At 43.8% G+C, this 17,834-nt stretch overlaps 1 protein-coding gene across 1 annotated transcript; it reads left to right on the top strand. All coding sequences in view use genetic code 11, as the record gives it.

Annotated features, from left to right (window-relative positions):
• Window positions 1-8,622: 8,622 nt before the first annotated feature.
• EGR_04578 (hypothetical protein) lies at window positions 8,623-12,061 on the top strand (the record flags this gene model as incomplete). The annotated part of the gene is made up of 2 exons (XM_024493827.1): window positions 8,623-8,708; window positions 11,818-12,061. 2 exons carry the CDS (start codon window positions 8,623-8,625, stop codon window positions 12,059-12,061), a joined length of 330 nt encoding a protein of 109 aa, XP_024351755.1.
• Between the last annotated feature and the right edge of the window lie 5,773 nt (window positions 12,062-17,834).

The following is a 17,834-nucleotide window of genomic DNA, read 5'->3' on the forward strand; positions in this document are numbered from 1 at the left end:
GTGCAAGGATGTTTGGATGGTGCCAGTGCACCTGTTGACAAAATAACCCTCCACCCAGTCTCTTCTGAGGGGGAGGGCTGGACGGAGTAATTTCTGAGTGGACCAGACGATGGAAAGATAAAGTGACTGGTTCCGGTAAGCAATTATCTGCGAGAGAGCAGCCAGACTACTGTCTGCAGACATCGGCACGGTAATTAACATTCATCTTAACCAACTAAACAAATAAGTCTCTGGAGCCCTTGGGATCTCTTCACAGTTCATTACCCGTCCTATTCAGGTAACACCATTTACAACTGGGGATCAGGATTTTTCTGCAGCTGCACGAGGTCATTAATCAGTCGAGAAGGGGGGTGAACGAAGGAGGGAGAGAGTTGGGAGGCCCCCATTAATCATTAGTCTCGCTGCATTTCCAACAAGGTAGATGGTATTGAATGTGCACTCAGAAACCAGATTACTCCAATTCCCCCAGAAAGTCATTAGTGAAGGACGCTTTCAGCATGATGTCGTGTTGATCTAGTGATTCAGTTCAAAATAAGCGCAGGAGGTCATTGCGTGTAATTAGAACATACTTGGTCTGAACTCTAACTTATGCAAATACTAACACCGAGCATCAAATAAAACTTCTACAAGTCTCCCAAATCCAATTTCATTTTAAAACGACATTTCCTACGCTGAACAGCCTTAGGACTGAAGGACTAACTTTCCCCAAAAGTGCTTTAAAATGATCCAAAACTTACAGTATCACCTTCCAATATGGATATGGCTGGATGGACAATCGTAGCATTTCGGGCACCGGGAATACTCAGGTCAGGTATACTCCATTTTTTGAATAAATACGAGTTTCAGTCAAATGGGGAGACTTATGCGACCAGAGTGACAGCAAATTTATTGATTTGTGGGCCCACGAAATGCTTCTCTTGTCAGTGTGACAGCTGCTTCATGCCGCTAGTCCTGTCAAACATACATACGTCTCTTTAAACTAATCTCAAAGGAGCTATCAACAGTCTGAGATGATGGAGTTGAGGTGATAGAAGTGAAGGCGGGGTGGGAAAAGAGGTGCAGTTATGTGCAGGTGCCAAGCCGAGGCTGGCAATGTCACAGGTGGTTGAGGCAATATAAGTGCCCCAGTACCACTCAGTTTGATGTCTAGCCGCCTCCAAGTCACTCTCTCATGCGCAGACACACACACGCAGAGAGGGCGGCGAGTTGCCGCCACAAGGCGTCTTTTCTTTGCTACATGGTGCACGCTCAAACCTGTCTGACTGCCAATCGCCCCGCCGGCTCAAAGGCTCGCTCACTATCACCTCTACTTGTTTATGCTGTGCTGTTGTATCTCGCCTTTCATCTTTTGCCGTGGCGCGCCCTTAGCCACTCGTGGTGATCCAGAGAGAACTAAAGAGCACGAGAGAGACATGAGCACGACCCGGCTAGCAAGCAAGGCGTCATCTTGTCAACCTGTATACCTCCATTTAGACAGGTTTATTACCTGACCCACCTTCTACACCAGTTTTATCTCTAGTTTAGTGAGGAACGCCTTGGCAGTCCACACACAGCAAAGAAGTGTCGGCATCGTACACCGTACCACTATCCTAATGTTTTGGTTGTCTTAGCCGAGCGCAACACTTGGAGCACATGAAAAGTGATTGATGATTTGATACCTCCGACCCCAGAACAAGTAACCGACTTTGCAAATGCAGTTAGAACTGAAAAATGCGTCATTCATTTCTTATTGGTACGTATTTGATTTAAATATTTGGACTCTTAAAAGACATGCACAGTTGATTTCTCATTCAACCGAATCCAAAATGGAGTATGATGGTATGCCTGGAATTAGAAGAGAGAAAAAAATTTGAACGTGCAACTAATCAGCTAGAGGGAGGTTATTTAAGGAAATGGCTTTTTCATTAACAAACCCAAACTATTTTAAATCAAAATACCAGTCAACATCTGTCCCTTTAGGTTGATACAGTACAGCCTTTCCTCTAACAAATCTTCTGTCGAACTGCCATATTCACGACTCTGTCCTCAACTTAAGGAAGTTAGTTGCTGCCACTGATCTACTGTGGAATGAGCCTCTGGCTCGTCTAATACCGACTGGGGTCTTTGATCTTTTGGAATAAATGAGCGCGGCTGGCAAGACTGGGTGGATGAATAAACACTCCCTGCTCAGCTCCATTATGCGAGCGGTGGTTCCATCACTCAGACGTCTGGCTACGGCGACTAGTGCTCTACTATGGAAGACGACTCGTAAAGGAGGATTTATGGAATCTGTCTGCCTACCTGCTCGTATTGTTTGCTAGCTGGATAGCTCATTTTTATGACCGCCTCCGGTGTGGAGACGCAGGAGGAATTAAATTTAAACTCATTTTCTCACCCCCTCTCTCTCTCACACAAGACAGAGTTGAAAAATTGCCCTCGTTGGGGACTAATCTATGCACATTTTCTAAACCATAAATTCTAGGGGAAGAAGGCGGAGAGGGAGGGAAGGCGGGAGAAAGCTGGGTGCGTAAATGAAATCCTGCTGCTCATGCCGCAGTCCCCCTCTGCCTCCTCTCCCACCCTGGCAGTAGCAGCAGCAGCAGCTTAAAAAGTTACAAAACTGTGGAGAGATAAATACTAATACACGAACGCCAAAACAACAAAAGAGGGCTTTGAGGCATGGGCAATACAATTTGCAAAGAACGCACATTGACTAATTGGTACCGTTGAATACGTCCAATTCACTTAAACGCTTTGTGCTCAATTCCTCCCTTCCTTCTTTTAAGAAACTTTAACTCTGTTGACAGGTTTAAGGGACTGGGATGATAAAACCCATTGAATTTAGGTGGAAAGATCTTATTTGTTCTAGTCATTGGAATTAGTGATGGGAGAGCCTTGGCTGACACGACTAAGTAGAACGGGAGCTTGGAAGCCACGTAGGAATGCAGGGGATCCTCTTCGAGGCTTCACTTTTATTAGAAATCATTTGTTTGGTGAAGAGCAGACGGATTGGTTATTAGGGTGCATTGTGATCGCTTCATTTTAAAGATATTCAAAGGGATTTTCCTCCTGTAATGGATAAAAATCACGGCTATTGGTAGCTCTAAGTAAAAATTTGCATTATTGTTTTTAGTGATTTACAGTTCGGATAATATCTTGCGATGGTGTGACACTTAAGTTGTTTGCTTAACCCTCTGGTTTTGGTTAAGGGTCCACTTAGGTGTTCCGCCAATGTCCCTTCGTCGAGTGGTCTGGCCTACGGGCCATGCCAGTAGCCCCTAAGCCCTTCCATAGGTAGACAATACACGTTCTGCAGGAGTATTACGTAGCCTTTACTCTTTAGGGAAGTCTAGGGGCGCTACACTATGAGAAAAGGTAAGCAACTTCACTAAGTTTTGGTTTTTTCTATAAGTTGGGTAAAATTTTTTAATCTTTTGAAATGAAATGAATGAATACGTTTGAATCATTACAATTCTGGCCATCTACATGATCCAGAATGGGTCATTACATTTCATGACAAGCAAGTGGAGATGAACCTCACTTTTTAATGGATAAGCAAAGAGACTGCGGCTTAAAGTTTCTTCCAGTTCACCCATTGACCTCCCCTAGGCATAATATGGAAATGCGTACTATTTGTTAAAACGAAAGCTCAAACAAATAATCTCAATTATAATCAGGACTGATGACGCAGCACAGTCATTCCCTTAGTCCATAAGGCGTAGTGGGATAGAGGTCTATCAGGACGCTGCCATCTTATTCGCTGACGCCAGTGTAGTCGCAGTAATTTAATTTAAGACGTTGCCCCTTACTCCCTCCTCTCTTCCATAGTGGAAATGCGGTAGGCCATGGAGAGGTAAACTTCACCTTATGGAGATGGAGAAATGCTCAACACAGCTAGGTGATCATGCCTCTGAGTCACGCACCAGTCATGCCTTAAAGAAATTCCAATTTAGCTCGGCTATTTGAAAAGCTGGCATACGCACGCACGCACGCACACGGAGGCATCAATCACAATCCGGTTAAAAGTACCGCTCTTTGTTTGATGGCCGACTATTTGGAGTTAATGCCCTACACGACTTTTAACCTACAAATAGGCTAATTTACATTCTTTTTCGCCCTTTGTGGCGGGGCTGGATGGCATCCTGGCTACCATACCGCGGAGATGAGTCATCCACAATACGCTTCCACCAAACGGCTTTATTGATTTATTGATTTCGGCCTTAGGTCGATAACGCACCAGTCGTCGGTGCGTGAGCTCTCCGATATCTGGGCCTGACTGAGGTTGTCGAAGGGAGGGAGGGAGGTGAAAGAGGACGCGGTGAATAGGGGCCACAACAGCATTTCAACACCAATCACGATGGTGGATTTGCGATGGAGTAATTTGTGAAGCTAATCGATCCGTGACGTGGATTTAGCCAATTCGAACGCATCTGAAAGCACGAATGAACACCAAGTGCCTTTTTCATGACTTCTCAATCAGAATTTACGCTACGTAGCTGGTAATTTTGGCGAGAGAAATCAGGACTACGAAGGCTAAGAGAAGCGTAGATCCCGTTTGATGAAGTCAAACGGAATGCCTTTTAAATAAGATTAAGAATCTTGAGGATCTCACACCTTTTGCAGTCAGTCTACTTGCTTGCAAGTGACGAGAGTTGCAATTTTTACTACAAAGGGAAAATTCAAAATAGATAATTAATGGAGTTTATTCATGCGGTGGATGTGGAGCTTGATGCATGAAGCTCACAATTCACTTCTCTAAACAAATTGGCACTACAGGAACGGTGACGGGTTTTCTTGACACCACTCATACTAATCTATTTAATTGAATGGTATGCGCAACGGACAAGTATTTTATGGGGACTCAAGCCCATAGAGGATCAATCGACACTTCTGACGGTATTTCATCGTAATTTTGGAAGAGCATACACTTCCACTCGTCAAACTACTGTTAACACGCATGCATAAGAACAAGGGTGCGAAGCTGGGAGGGAGGGTTTTTGCCAAGCACAAACAAACGTCCTTTGAAGGTACCGGCACGCAAAAGTGCAGATGGCGCTGAACGCACAAGCCAGAGCACATGCACCCGCTCCCTTACCACGCATTAGTGCGTCGTCCTGGCCTCTCCCTCGAAAGCACAAATGCACATACACACACACAAGCATACACCCAAATTGCTGTACGTTAGTGAGTTGGAATAGAAGTGCCGTATGCGGCGGGGCATCGGGGCAGCGGGACCGTCCTTCACACACAGGTGCGTGCGTGCGTAGGTGGGTGTCACCTGTAATGCAGATGGCCCATATGGACACAATGCCGGTTAATTAGTGCCACCTTTTCATGCCCGGTTTGCACATTTCTTTTGCCCTACCCATTCCCCTATCTCTGTGAGGGTAGGCAGGGTGCCATTAATGCAATGGACAGTTCTCTCTATAACTCGTTTATAACCCTGAAGGGGGAGGCGATTGACGTGCCAACTTATTCTGCTCTTAAAGACTTCACATTTATAGTTTTTTTTTTTAATTCTCAATGCGTAAAACTTGTTTAACATGTCTCATTCGTATTTAGTTGGGAAGTCAGTCTGTTACCAACTAGGAACTAAAATTATTCAGAGCTGTATCTTTACATCACCATAGTCTCCATCCTAGGCGTCAGTCGAAGCCATAGCCTAAATTTAATCGTTGAAGTAAATGGCCGATTCTCTAAGCAATCATTTAATCCTCAATTCGAGGTCGTCAGAAAGAAATGCGACAGACGTCAAAAAAGTGACATTTGTGCGGCCTCAGGGGAGCAATCTTTCCATCACTCCCATTCTGCGTAAAACTGACTTGTCTGGTCTCTCCCTCCCACCCCCCGCCACCTCGGGAATGAGTTAGGACGCGAGAGATACACAGTCCCCTTCACCAAGCCCTCGCAGGCAGTGGGGATCCGGGTTTTGTGACTGACAGGCAAAACCTAGTTACCCGTTCCACCTGCTCCGGGGGCTTCCTGGTAAAATTTAGCGTTGTGTTGTTGGGGTACGTAGGGGTAGGGAAGGATTTTGAGGTTTCGAACAGATGACTGACGTGAGAGATTAGCCCATCTCTTGGCCCAGAGGTATCAAGGCTCAACTAAGCACCAAGGGCTGTAATTCAATCTACTACCTATAGAGGTGTATTTCCCATGACAGAAAATCTCCAGAAAAGGAAACAAGTGGAAGTCTTACGTGAAAAATGCTTTTCTGTCAAACCAAAACATTTCACCCTTTGACTTGAAATGTCAAAGGTTTTTGTTAAACGACACATTGGTAGAGGAATTTTTGACAGTTTGCTAGAAGTTTCCTCTGACAGATTTTCTGCTATGTTTAAAATGGATACAGCAACTTTTGCTCGCCTTCCCAGACACTGCATTTTGATAAGACGCTGACCAAAAAAGCTTTTATCCTACCAATTTTGGGAATGGTAATGGGCAATACTAGTATTGCAGCAATGTTTTGCCTTGCAATAAAGCCTCGAGATTCAATCCTCCAACCAATTTAATTCTCCTCCTAGCATGGTTCGTTTGCTGTCCATCTTTGCACCTCACAAATAATTGACACTGTAATGCTACTTGTCTCATTGTTTCACCTTTGGGCGTCTTCATTTCAATGTGCGTGAATGGCAGGCTCCTCCCTCCTCCTCTCTCTCTCTCTCTCCACCCACCGTGGCCGCATTCAACAGCCAAGAGCGTCTTCTCCCCACCAAAATCCCCATGTATAATTTAGCCTCTCCTCTCCTCTCTCTCTTTTCCGAGTGCCAATCAAAAGCTAGTCGAAAAAAAACGCGGAGAAGCGCCCTCGTTCCCACGGTCCTCCCTTGTTCGAATAATTGGCAGTGCGGAAGGGCAGTGGAGTATCCCGTGATTGGCGGGAGGTGAAAATTAAGTGAGAGTTGCTAGCATACATTAGAACTAAAAGTAAAATTTGATTCCCCCTACGCCCTGTGAACTGTCTGTGTACAAGTCACTTTACGATTAGTGATTGGCTTAAAATGAGGGGGTGTTGGTGAACTCCCACTGATCACCTATCACTGCAGATCAATAAATGCTGGTGAAATAGAAATTGAGTTTATTTAAGTAGTAATGCAAAAATGCTTTTAGTTCCAAATTATTTAGGCTACAGCTTACTCTTTTAAAGATATTTGTGAATAGCTCACTTCCTGGCTTGGAGCCGTGCCAATTGTTTGAAGTACACAGAACAGATTGCTTCCCTTCTGCGAATCGTTACACTTGTAGGAGAGAATAATGGGTTAAAATTTACATAACTACCTAATCTAGTGAGTCATGGGTATTGCTCCCTCAGTATTGGTCTTGAACCAACTTCTCATCGTCCGTGCAGAAACTGCATACTTTGCCAAATCACAACTTTGAAGATCGTGACCTTGCAGTGCCTTGAGGCTTTCCTGAAGACGAAAGAAGACAGGATACTTGCTCATAATCCATATATTTGACATGCAGATGGAACTGGAGCTGTTGATATGGCCCAGGGGATACAATGGCGGAGAACTAAAGTATCTCCTTGACTAAAATCAAGAGTTATGCAAACAGTCAGCGTACTACAAATCCCTCTTTGCTTTTAGGCGTTGTCCCCTGTGTCTATTTTGGCCAGCCTCCCGCTTCGGCCCCCACAACGAAATCGGCGCTGTAAGGAAAGGCACCCACAAACGAACCGTGTCAGTCATCAAATTCGTGTACAAATGGGAAGACATTCGGAGGCAACATCACTGGTCCTTCTTGGCAATTCTACAAAATCTGGGGTTTCGTCCTCCATGAGAATCATATTGGGGGAAGAGGAATGTGCTAGCCATCACGCGTGTCCATTGCTAGTCTTAGGAACATTGGCCCAAAAGTAGCGTCAAATAACAAAGGACGGCGTTTGACATTGGTCCATGGGAATGGAGTGTTGCATCTGTTCCTCATCGCTACTTCGGTGCTGCCCAACCATATTTTCCTGGATCCTTTCCAGCTAAGAGACAGGTAAAGGAGGTATCGTTTGTTCACATAGTTGATATCTTCTTGCAGGAATGGTGGAAAACTCCGTAATGGACTTTTCCAGATGGTTCACGGTCACAGATTGTATCATTTTACTTGTTGATAGCTTTCCTACAGCTTACGAGACTGGGGCAGTTGCCGAGGGAAGACGTCATCTTTAGCCCATCCGTTGCGGGTCTTCACAAATCCTCCCGTCGACGGCATATACACTTCTTCGACTCCGCGAAGGTTTATCACCCGGCTGTAGAAATTGGAACATAAGTCCTTTAGAATCGGGTTTGCTTTCGCTGTCACAAATGCAGCACCCGCGAGTTTTCGGAAAGCCAAATAAAACAATACGCGGGCAGAATGTATACACTCGACCGGAGCAGGGCTTAAGGCTACTATCATGGCCCGAAGGCCAGCCCAATCAGCGAAGGTACAGTGGTGAAGGCCCAAAGCGGCCCCTTTAACAAAACGGAGAGTTAAACATCCAACATATCACAACATCCCCTCTTTCATTTTAAATATCCTCCAAATCACCCAAAAATAAGCTTGTCTTAAAAGACAAGGTGAGCGCGTTTATGCAAGCATAACTAGAATAGACGTTTTAATGAGAATCGGATTGGTTTATGGAGAGACAAATGAAGAATGATATAAACCATGATAAATGCTAAATACACAAGGAAAGTAAAGGACAAAGTGTCTATCAAATCAAGAAGAAGTAGTTCGGATGCTTCTTATCTACAGTACACGCATAATTTGTGCCAAACCATGAAATGACGTTGACTAGGCTTTATAGCATGTCTGCCGACAGCTTATTTGAGCATCATCACTTCCTGTTTACGTCCAAACACCACTGCCACGCCAGGGGAGTTAAATTAGCGGCACCAACAACCAACTTCAAAGTCGCCTTCGTGAGAGGCGACTTTGAAAACACCACATCGCACACACTTAAGCGGTGTTGATTCGACACGAAGAATGGAGGCCGTATCGCCCTGATAGGCGAGACTAAAACCTTGAATTTAATAATGGTCTCCTAATTCCTTGATTGTTTTATAACCAAAACGCCATCAACTCATTAATCAAGGAGTACAGCAGTAATGGAGGTTTAGCAGACCGAGAGATTGGGATCAAATGTGGCGGTTACAGCAACTAGTCCTCCACCTTCAAAATGTCGTTAAACTCCACGCTGAGGCGTCAAAGTGAAGTTCTCCTGATTGATTGGCTAATGCCAAAAATCGAGCAGCATTAGTAATTAGCTTAAAAGGACATTTACAGATTAATCTGGAGTTATTTTTAATCTGATGCTAATGACACAATGCTGCAGCACCGGACAGCTGAGGGCGAATAATTCACAGGTTTGTGTTTAGCCTTTGCCCATGCACGCGCACGTGGAGACTCTGTCCACCGACGGTGCGAGTACGGTGTGCTACACGGTGTGCCTTTTTAGCGTCTGTACTTTGAAGTTGAGGCGAGAGCCGTCGTCGCCGTGGTGGTGGTGGCTGCCGTCATCACATGCTATTTTTCACTACTGCTTCCACCCGCACACCATCCCAACCAGACAGTTCTCAAAAAACCACTCAACCAAACTCATTAATCACAGACACTGTGGAAGCTGAATAAATTGTCACCCAGACTCACAAAGACCTGTAAACACATTCGGTGTCTCTTTGATAGCCACGCACACACTTAGCGGAACTCGGAGACAGAATGTGAGGAATAATGGTGATAAATAATGGACCCACACTTCTCCGACACACACTCCCCCAACCCTGTTTCGTCTCTCGTCTTCTGTCTGTGCAAACAGTTAATGAGATTGGAAAGCACTGACTGCCTAAACCGATTGGATCGCATTATTCTATCGAGATAGCAAGTAACTTGGCGAACTGACTATTTAGCATTGACTTCACTCTGAAAACTGCCCGGCTCTGGTAGTGCAAATTTGAGATTGGTAAACACTGACCGAGGTACACATCAGACTGGCCTTTGATCTTTCCATACTCTTGGGGATTTGGAAAGAGAGTTTATCACTTCCAAGCATTGATTTACTGTGTAAGCAGATCTACACGTAACTTGAATTGAGGATTAAAAATGCATCAAAGGTGAGGGGCACACTGCCGGCCCTATTCTAAAAAATAGATTTCGATTTTATTTACGGTGATTAAAGGAAACAGCGCGAGACTGATTCCTGACGTTCAGATTGCAGTCCCATTCCTACACAAAGAACGCTTTAATTTCCTGTAATGTGGTGCTTGATTTATCCTGGGAGTCTATTTAAAGCGCACGAGTCCGGCAGTAGCTTCGTTATCTACCTAAGAGCTTCAGATAATACCCCTAAACTATTTCTACCCAAAAGAGCTTCTTTCAAATCTGATCTCCCTCCATCCTTTCAAAGTTTCTTCAAATTTGGTGCATTTTGACAGCCTTCTGCTGTGAGTCTTCGTTGAATCAGATATCGTCCTTCCTTCTGGCGTTTCAACTAAGCAGCAAAAGGTGGGATCGGCCCTTCTTTAGTTTAGGTTTGCCAAAGCTGGTTGCACCACAACTGTGTTATGACGCTCAATTTATTCTTAAAGATGGCATAAAGTGCAAGGTTATGGAGGTAACTCCATTATCAGGATGCAGGGAGTCTAATTTACATATATGGGTGACAAGAGCAAAGGTCCCTGCAGTCTACAAGACAGCCAAATTGTGAGAGATTGGAAAGACTCATGTAGTCAAATATACGCCTACTATCACCCAAACCATAACAATCAAAAGCCAAAACATCACCTCAACAGACACAGAAGTGCTCATGGAAGTTGCATGCCTACGGCTTAGAATGACAATACCATTTCAATGATATTCGGTGTAACCCGTGCTTACAAAAGAAAACGTCATTGCACAAACTTATTTTGAAATGGAATAAAATTTGTCAAATAGCTCAATGGAAAGGGATATGCACTAAGACAATAGCTTAAGATGGAGGATTGTGCTCTGTAAAAGGCTAGAGGAATTCTAGGATGTATCCTGAGAGCCCCGTCAACGAGTTTACTTGTGCAATAGTGGAAGAAAAGTAAAAAGAAAAATGGGATTGGAGACAAACGTACTCTTGCTTATCTTCAATGCGTCCCAACGACAACGGCATGGAGAGAAAAAGGTGTTCATAGGAGTGATGCATTTTTGAGCATTTTGCTAACCACGACGTCTGCTCCATCACCACCGCCACCTCCAATCGGTGTCATCTGGGTCATTATTGTAGGTTGAAATATTAATCGAGTGCGTGCGTGTGTGCGATATAAACGGTGATGGAGTGGGGGGGAACAAGGTGTGGCCCATGATAGTGGCGACGACGGCGGCGGCACATCAAAGACGCTTGCATGCAGCCAGACCCGAGATTTGACTAAGCCGTAAAACCGCAATACCATCGGTTCCGGTGAGTGAATGTGTCTTGCACACACATACACATACGTGTGTCCATAAATTACGGCACATAAGAGAAGGGAATGTGCTGGCAATTAGGCCGGCTGGTGGGATATTAGGAACAACGACAATGACAATGACAATGATGATGATGATGGCGAGACGCATAACACACTCTCCCCGTGGCCCGATAGTGAATGAAGACGAGGCTGATAAAAAAGGATGGCTCCACGTTCGATGGACGAGCGATTATTCTGCGGAAGGGCTTCTCCATCTCCTGCTGAGGCTTGTGCCACCTTTTCTTTACCTCTTCGAAGAGTGCTTTAATTTTTCACAGCAGTTGGTAATTGAAGACACTACCATCAGTCTCCGTATTGGTGGTATGGCCTTTCATTGATGGCTATGGCTTCGCAATCATCTGTACGCTAATGACAAATTTTCCTCCAGTGTTAGGGGTGATTATTTCTTCAAGGGTGACTGCTTTGAAATGGAATGGATTGAAAGAAGTAGGGGTAGAAATAAAGGTCACTTAAAGAGCAGTCTTACTGCTACGAGACTAATGAAGCGTTTGGCAAGGAATGGTACAGTTAGTGCAAGATGTAAAATTCAATTTACTATTCTTACTGGCACCATATTAAAGAAATCTGTATTTACTACTGGGCCCATATTCACTTTTAATGAAACGAGTTCATTTTAGTCGTTTAGATGAAGACCGACCTCAACGACCCCCTAGACTGCTATGTGATATTGCTCAAGGAATTTGAATATTCCACGAATAGATCCCAAAATCGGTGACACTAAGTTCTGCTCCCGTTACCGAAAATACTGGAATCTCGGTCTTCCAGTGAGTTTATAGTAAAGCATCTTCCTAGTCCCCAATCCGGACGCTACAGCCTAAGAAAGAATATTGTTATTTGCAGCTTGATTACCCGGAGAAAATTCGTTATTCTTAACAATTGAACAATAGTAAAACTAGTTATGCTTTGCAAGCAGATATAAGATGACATACTCTTTGCGAAAATCCAACCCTGGTGTTTGTGCGTATGCGTCTCCGATTTCAGCAATGGAGAGGACCTTTGAAGTCTGCCTCCGCGTGTACGCGCGTGTGGTGTGCATGAATGATGAGTTCGCACCTTGCCTACCTTCCGTATGTGGGTACCCTTTTTACTCTGAAAGGTTATTTGTAGGTCTGCCTCTCTCTCTTGAATGTGTGTGTGTGTGCGTCCAATTTCAACTAAGTGGTTCTTGCTTCTTCATCAGCGGCACTTCAAAAGTCCCCCCTATCCCTACCCCACCTCCTCCTTTGTACTACTCGGCGCTGATTATTCACTGGAGGTTAAGGATTAACCAAGTAGGTAAGCAAATAAATTTTCAGCTTTGCCTATAAAAAATCGTGTTTTATTACTTGCTTTGAGAAGTGTACTCTTAGCTGAGGGTGTGCTGATAGATATCTTGCAGTAGGCACTTCGGCAGATACGAGAAAATATCTCCACACAATATTTGTACTTCGGAGGAACCTTTGTAGACATCTCCTCACTAAGGTGTTCCAGGTTTTTACCATCATGAAAGAATGCATTTAATTTAGGCCACATCTTCAACTGTCGAAAGGACTAAACGCAACTACTCATTTTCTTTTTTCGGAAGGTAGTCTCAATTCTTATGTGTTTCCGCAAAACGATGGTAGCTATTAGTGATAAAGTCAAACAACCTCTGCATTTTACACCAGATTTCCTTCCACGTTAGCAATTAGCAGTCTAAGCATTAACACGGTATCCACATCAGAGTCGCGGATGTTACACCCAACTCCATTGTCTGGGTCCGGCGGCATTAATACGGGATGCCTTCTTTACTACTTTATGATAGTTGAAATTACACCAAATAGTGCCTCCAGCAGACTAGTGGCGATTAGAACACTAAAGTGGCGACAGGTTAGTCGTAGGCTGAGGAAGATAATTACACTTCTAGCTTATCGACAGCAGATGAAGTAGTCAAAGAAGTCTTACAACAAGTTAGTGTCGTAGTAGATGAACGAAATATCCAGGAGGCGCCGGTTGGCCTTCCCCTGAGGTTCCTATCTCGAAGGCGTAAGTAGCCGCAACAGTACGTAATGGTATACGTTTCTGAATCACCCGTCAGTATTTGGCGCAGCATTACTCCATCCTCTAGTCATTCTTCCTGTATTTATCTATCCATTCATTCCGTATACATTCACTCGTGCATCTCCTTTGCATGCTATCCCACGTAAATTCTTTCTATCCTCATTCATACTGTGATACGTTAGCACACCTAAAATCGACTTTGAAGTAATCAGTCAGTTATGTCTAATCGGATCGGAAGGCATTGACTATGGCAGATATTGATTCAGCTGACTTTTATTTGAAATGGATACTTCGGGTTGTCTAGTCTTCATCATCACGACTGTCGTCTCCATAAAGGCAAGTAATATCACTTCACCAACTACCATTACTATTGCAGCAACTGTTGTTAGTCACATCAACAAACGTTCTAGAATCTCTCCGAAACTGGTGGAGTAAAACCCCCCATTAATACAGTCTCTACTTACTGACTGGCCCAAGCAATTTGCCTCGAAGATGGTCCATGTGCATTGACAGTTCAGACAAGTGCGTTAACTTAGGGCCGAGAATTTGCCTCTTTACTGAATGCACTATCATAGACCCTACAATCCATCCTCCGCCTCCAGTTCGTGAGAGATCTAGTTCTAAATTGCCGACTAGTTCTCTATTCTACGATTACCAACACTACTACTGACATCCCCGTTTTCAATCAGAAAGAGATGTTTAACTAGCGGTTGGTCCCGTGTTTGTGTATGTATCAATCCTGTAGCATCATCGTTAGACGACTGACAGTGACAAGAGAGGCGCCTGTTTTTTGCGCTTTGGCACTGACAGTGGCTCATTTGCGGTGACCCCAAATGCCACCGCTGCTACCGGTACCGGTGTAACCGCTGTTGCAAGTCCCGAAATGTCCATTCATTCACCACGTGCGCTTGCGGATGCATGTCTCTCACGTGCTTCGTCAATCATGTCAGACGGTCGGGGGGAGGGAGGGAGGGAGGGATGAGGGGTGAATACAACTGCTGCCCAGGCAGGGGAGGGGACCTGCCAATCAAAGGTCTTGGCTGGTTGGGGCAGCTGGTTGAAAGAAGCTGACAGTTTGACAGGAGTAGTCACAACTGCCACACGGGGTCGGGATGAAGGAAGTGGGAGTCTCTAAACTTCACCCAGACATCGTTCGAGTGGATTAACGCATGGAAGGATGCCCGCTTCTGTCGGCCTCGACTCCATAGTACTGACATTCTATCACGTTGGATGAATATGCTAATTTCGTTGTAGCTTGGGGCCTGGCGTTGTTTTAGCTATAATATGATCAGTGCGTTCTCTACCACGACCTCAGAGGAAATTCCACTGCGAATTTCCAAAGAATTTTCCGTTTTAAAGCAACAAAATTTTATTGCTTTTCTAATTTCCTTCACTGCCCCTCAAAAACTCAAAAAATGCAATTCTTTGCAAGCAAATATCATCCTACATCTATTTTTAATATTTTAAATTAAACCTACCTCTTCGCAACACAAATAATGATTTTCAACTGCCGAAGAGCACAAGTTGCAAACTCATGACGCCTGACTAAAACAAAAAACAGGGACGTCACAAATATGTGACGCGCATAGAAAACTTGCCAAAATACCTACCAAATTCCAAATGGCAAGCATTTTGTTATTTTGAAAAACAGTAAGTGTGCGTATAAACTATTTTAGACATTTTCCTTTATTTTAAAAATGTTTTGATGTTGGACCGGTTTTTTTTAATGTTACTTGTTAAACCCTTTAAAGAAAATTCTACTTCGAACATCGTTCTGGATTAGATAATTAGTCCTCACATAGAAACGGCATCGGAGAAGACCGAAGTAAGATGCGATATTACACTTTGAAGACCATATCGATAAGCCTCCACCACTTTTAACTTGGGGTACCGCTTTTCAGTATTCATTCAATACTTATTCGTCATCAGACTTAAATTCGCAAGTTAAATAACATGTCCATCTAAAGTTTTTCAATGAAAGAAGTCTTTAGTAAGGCATGAAACAATATCAACTAAACTCCGAAGTCATTGGTAAAAAGCCATATTTGTAGTGCATTCGAAGTTTAACCCACGCAGCATAAGGATTCATGATTGTCCACAAAGGCGGCGTCAGAGGTGACCTTTGCCGTATATCAAAAAGGCTGCGGGTGGAAAAGAGTCTGTTGGTAGGTTTTTAGTACCTCGCAAGGCGCCACGATGAATAGGTGAGAAGTAAATCCCTTGCCATGGGAGGGGTTACTCTGATATGCTCGCAATTTATTTGTCCCCCCCCCCCCCCAAACTTCTGCCAAATAGTTCAACTTACTCAAACTAAATTAACATAGATCGGTCTGAAGTAATATTCTTGCCTTTAAGGGGGGCTAAGGCGAGTACTCAATCTCCATTTAGTCTAGGTCTAGAAGCAGGTACTTGAGATAGAAAGTCAAAAAGTAGTAACAAGTTCCTTTTCTAGTCGGCAGTTTTGTAGGGCTATTAAAAGTCTGCACACAATGCACTCTGTAGCGACTCATTTTTGTGTGCCCAAAAGTGCAGTTGAAAATGCCCACAAGTTGGTACAACTCTGCCATAATGTGGAAGCAGACTTGCATCCACCATTTAGCCAACTCGTGTAACAAAGTAATTGTGTGACCAGACACAATAATGTAAATGTTATAGTGGATTTATACCACGTATTCTGAGGCTCAATTAGCCATAAATTTAAATGGCAACATCTACCGACCGATTGTTACTAGTCTGAAGGCGCGACGCTTAAAATACAGGGTGGTCAAACAATTTCATTCAGTTTTTTTATAATAAGAATTAAACACCTGTAAGTCTTCTCATGGGTCAGTTATATGGTGTGTGGTTCGATCTAAGGGGTCTGGTATTGTCTTCCAAGGATACGCCAAGTTACTGTGATGCCTTAGAAGCTTAAAGTAGTCAATCTGGTGGCGGGTGGTGGTACTCCACTTGTTGTAATGTAAAAGCCATATCTCATTACGTTTTGGTCAGCGGACAAAACAAAATCGGTGACATTTTTGAAGTTTATTGTCAATCGCCAGTGGATAGTATGTGGGACCCATTTGGTTAGCTTTCATGATTCTCATTTCCCAACTAGGCGGGGTGTACACAACTAGCTTCTTCATGCACACTAAACATTACTGAAAGCTTAAGTGGTGCTGCAAAAACTGCACATAGTACTTCATTTTCATTCCGAAGGTGAAGCACCTTTCAGCACTTCATCACCCGAATCAAATTGTTTAAACGGTTTCTGAGTTGTGTGCTCTGCAATTAAACCTTCTCCGTTTACTTTAGAACCGAGTTAGACCCGGTTCTTAAATTAGGTTCGACAAACATTTTATAAGGGTTCGTAAAACTAGGAAAGTAGTGCAGACCACGGTGTGGAGCCTCGAGGCACTGACGCATTCCCACCCATGTTGCATAATGTACTAAACAATCGCAAACATTCCACAGGTCCCCACAAGTTCCCAGGATGTACTGCAGTGAGCTATACTGAAATCAGTGCTGCCATAATCCAGTCATCAGCAATCAAACTGGCCAATCTATGTGTTGGAAAGCAAGTTGGAATCCATGAAGTCACCTCAGGGCTATTGTCTTACATGTCATCGTAGTTTTGCAAAAGGAAAGTGGAGTTTGTTCAGGCGAGAAAAAAGTTGTGATGACATACCAACGCCCACACAGACACGTGATTCCAGACAATGAACTTAATTAATCAACCGTTGCCGCACGAATAATGATGTGGTGCCTTCATATGGAAAATTCAGGGTTCTGGCTGTGTGAATCCGGTTAGCAGACTCCTAGGGCTCTCTGAATTGCTCAAATTCAGTTATAAGCAAAAGTAGACTAGTGATCTGGTAGCTAGGCACAAGCGGAGGGTTTGGAAATTTTGATTTCCGCCTTACATAACTGTTGAATTCGACAGTAGGTCTACGAAGCAGTTGCTGAAACTTAGTCACTAGACGCTTTAAGCAACGGGGGTGGAATTTGAATTGTTTAAACAGGAGGCAGATCAGGGCAAAGATGTAATTTTTTAGAAAAAATATTAGCACCACATAGGCCCCTGTTTATTTATGGCGCGCAAGCGCTCTAAATTTGCTTCATAAATTTCCACAGCTCTGAGGCAGAAGGACTGGAAAAGGGGGGTTGTTTTGATTAGCTTTTTTGGGTAGTTAATATAACACAAACACCTTTCCTCACCCTGTCTCAAACAGAGAGAAAGTTTACCCACACGCGAGTGAATTTTGAATTTCAAAGTGTTGGAAGATAGCTCCTTTTGTGAAAAGAACTACTTAGTAGAGTCAGAGATCAGAGGGATGGTCACGTTCTTTTCCAATAGCTTGCAACTACCAAACGATGGGCGATCGAAAGGGA

The sequence above is a fragment of the Echinococcus granulosus genome (genome assembly GCF_000524195.1).
Source record: "Echinococcus granulosus chromosome Unknown EG_S00029, whole genome shotgun sequence".
Taxonomy (NCBI): domain Eukaryota; kingdom Metazoa; phylum Platyhelminthes; class Cestoda; order Cyclophyllidea; family Taeniidae; genus Echinococcus; species Echinococcus granulosus.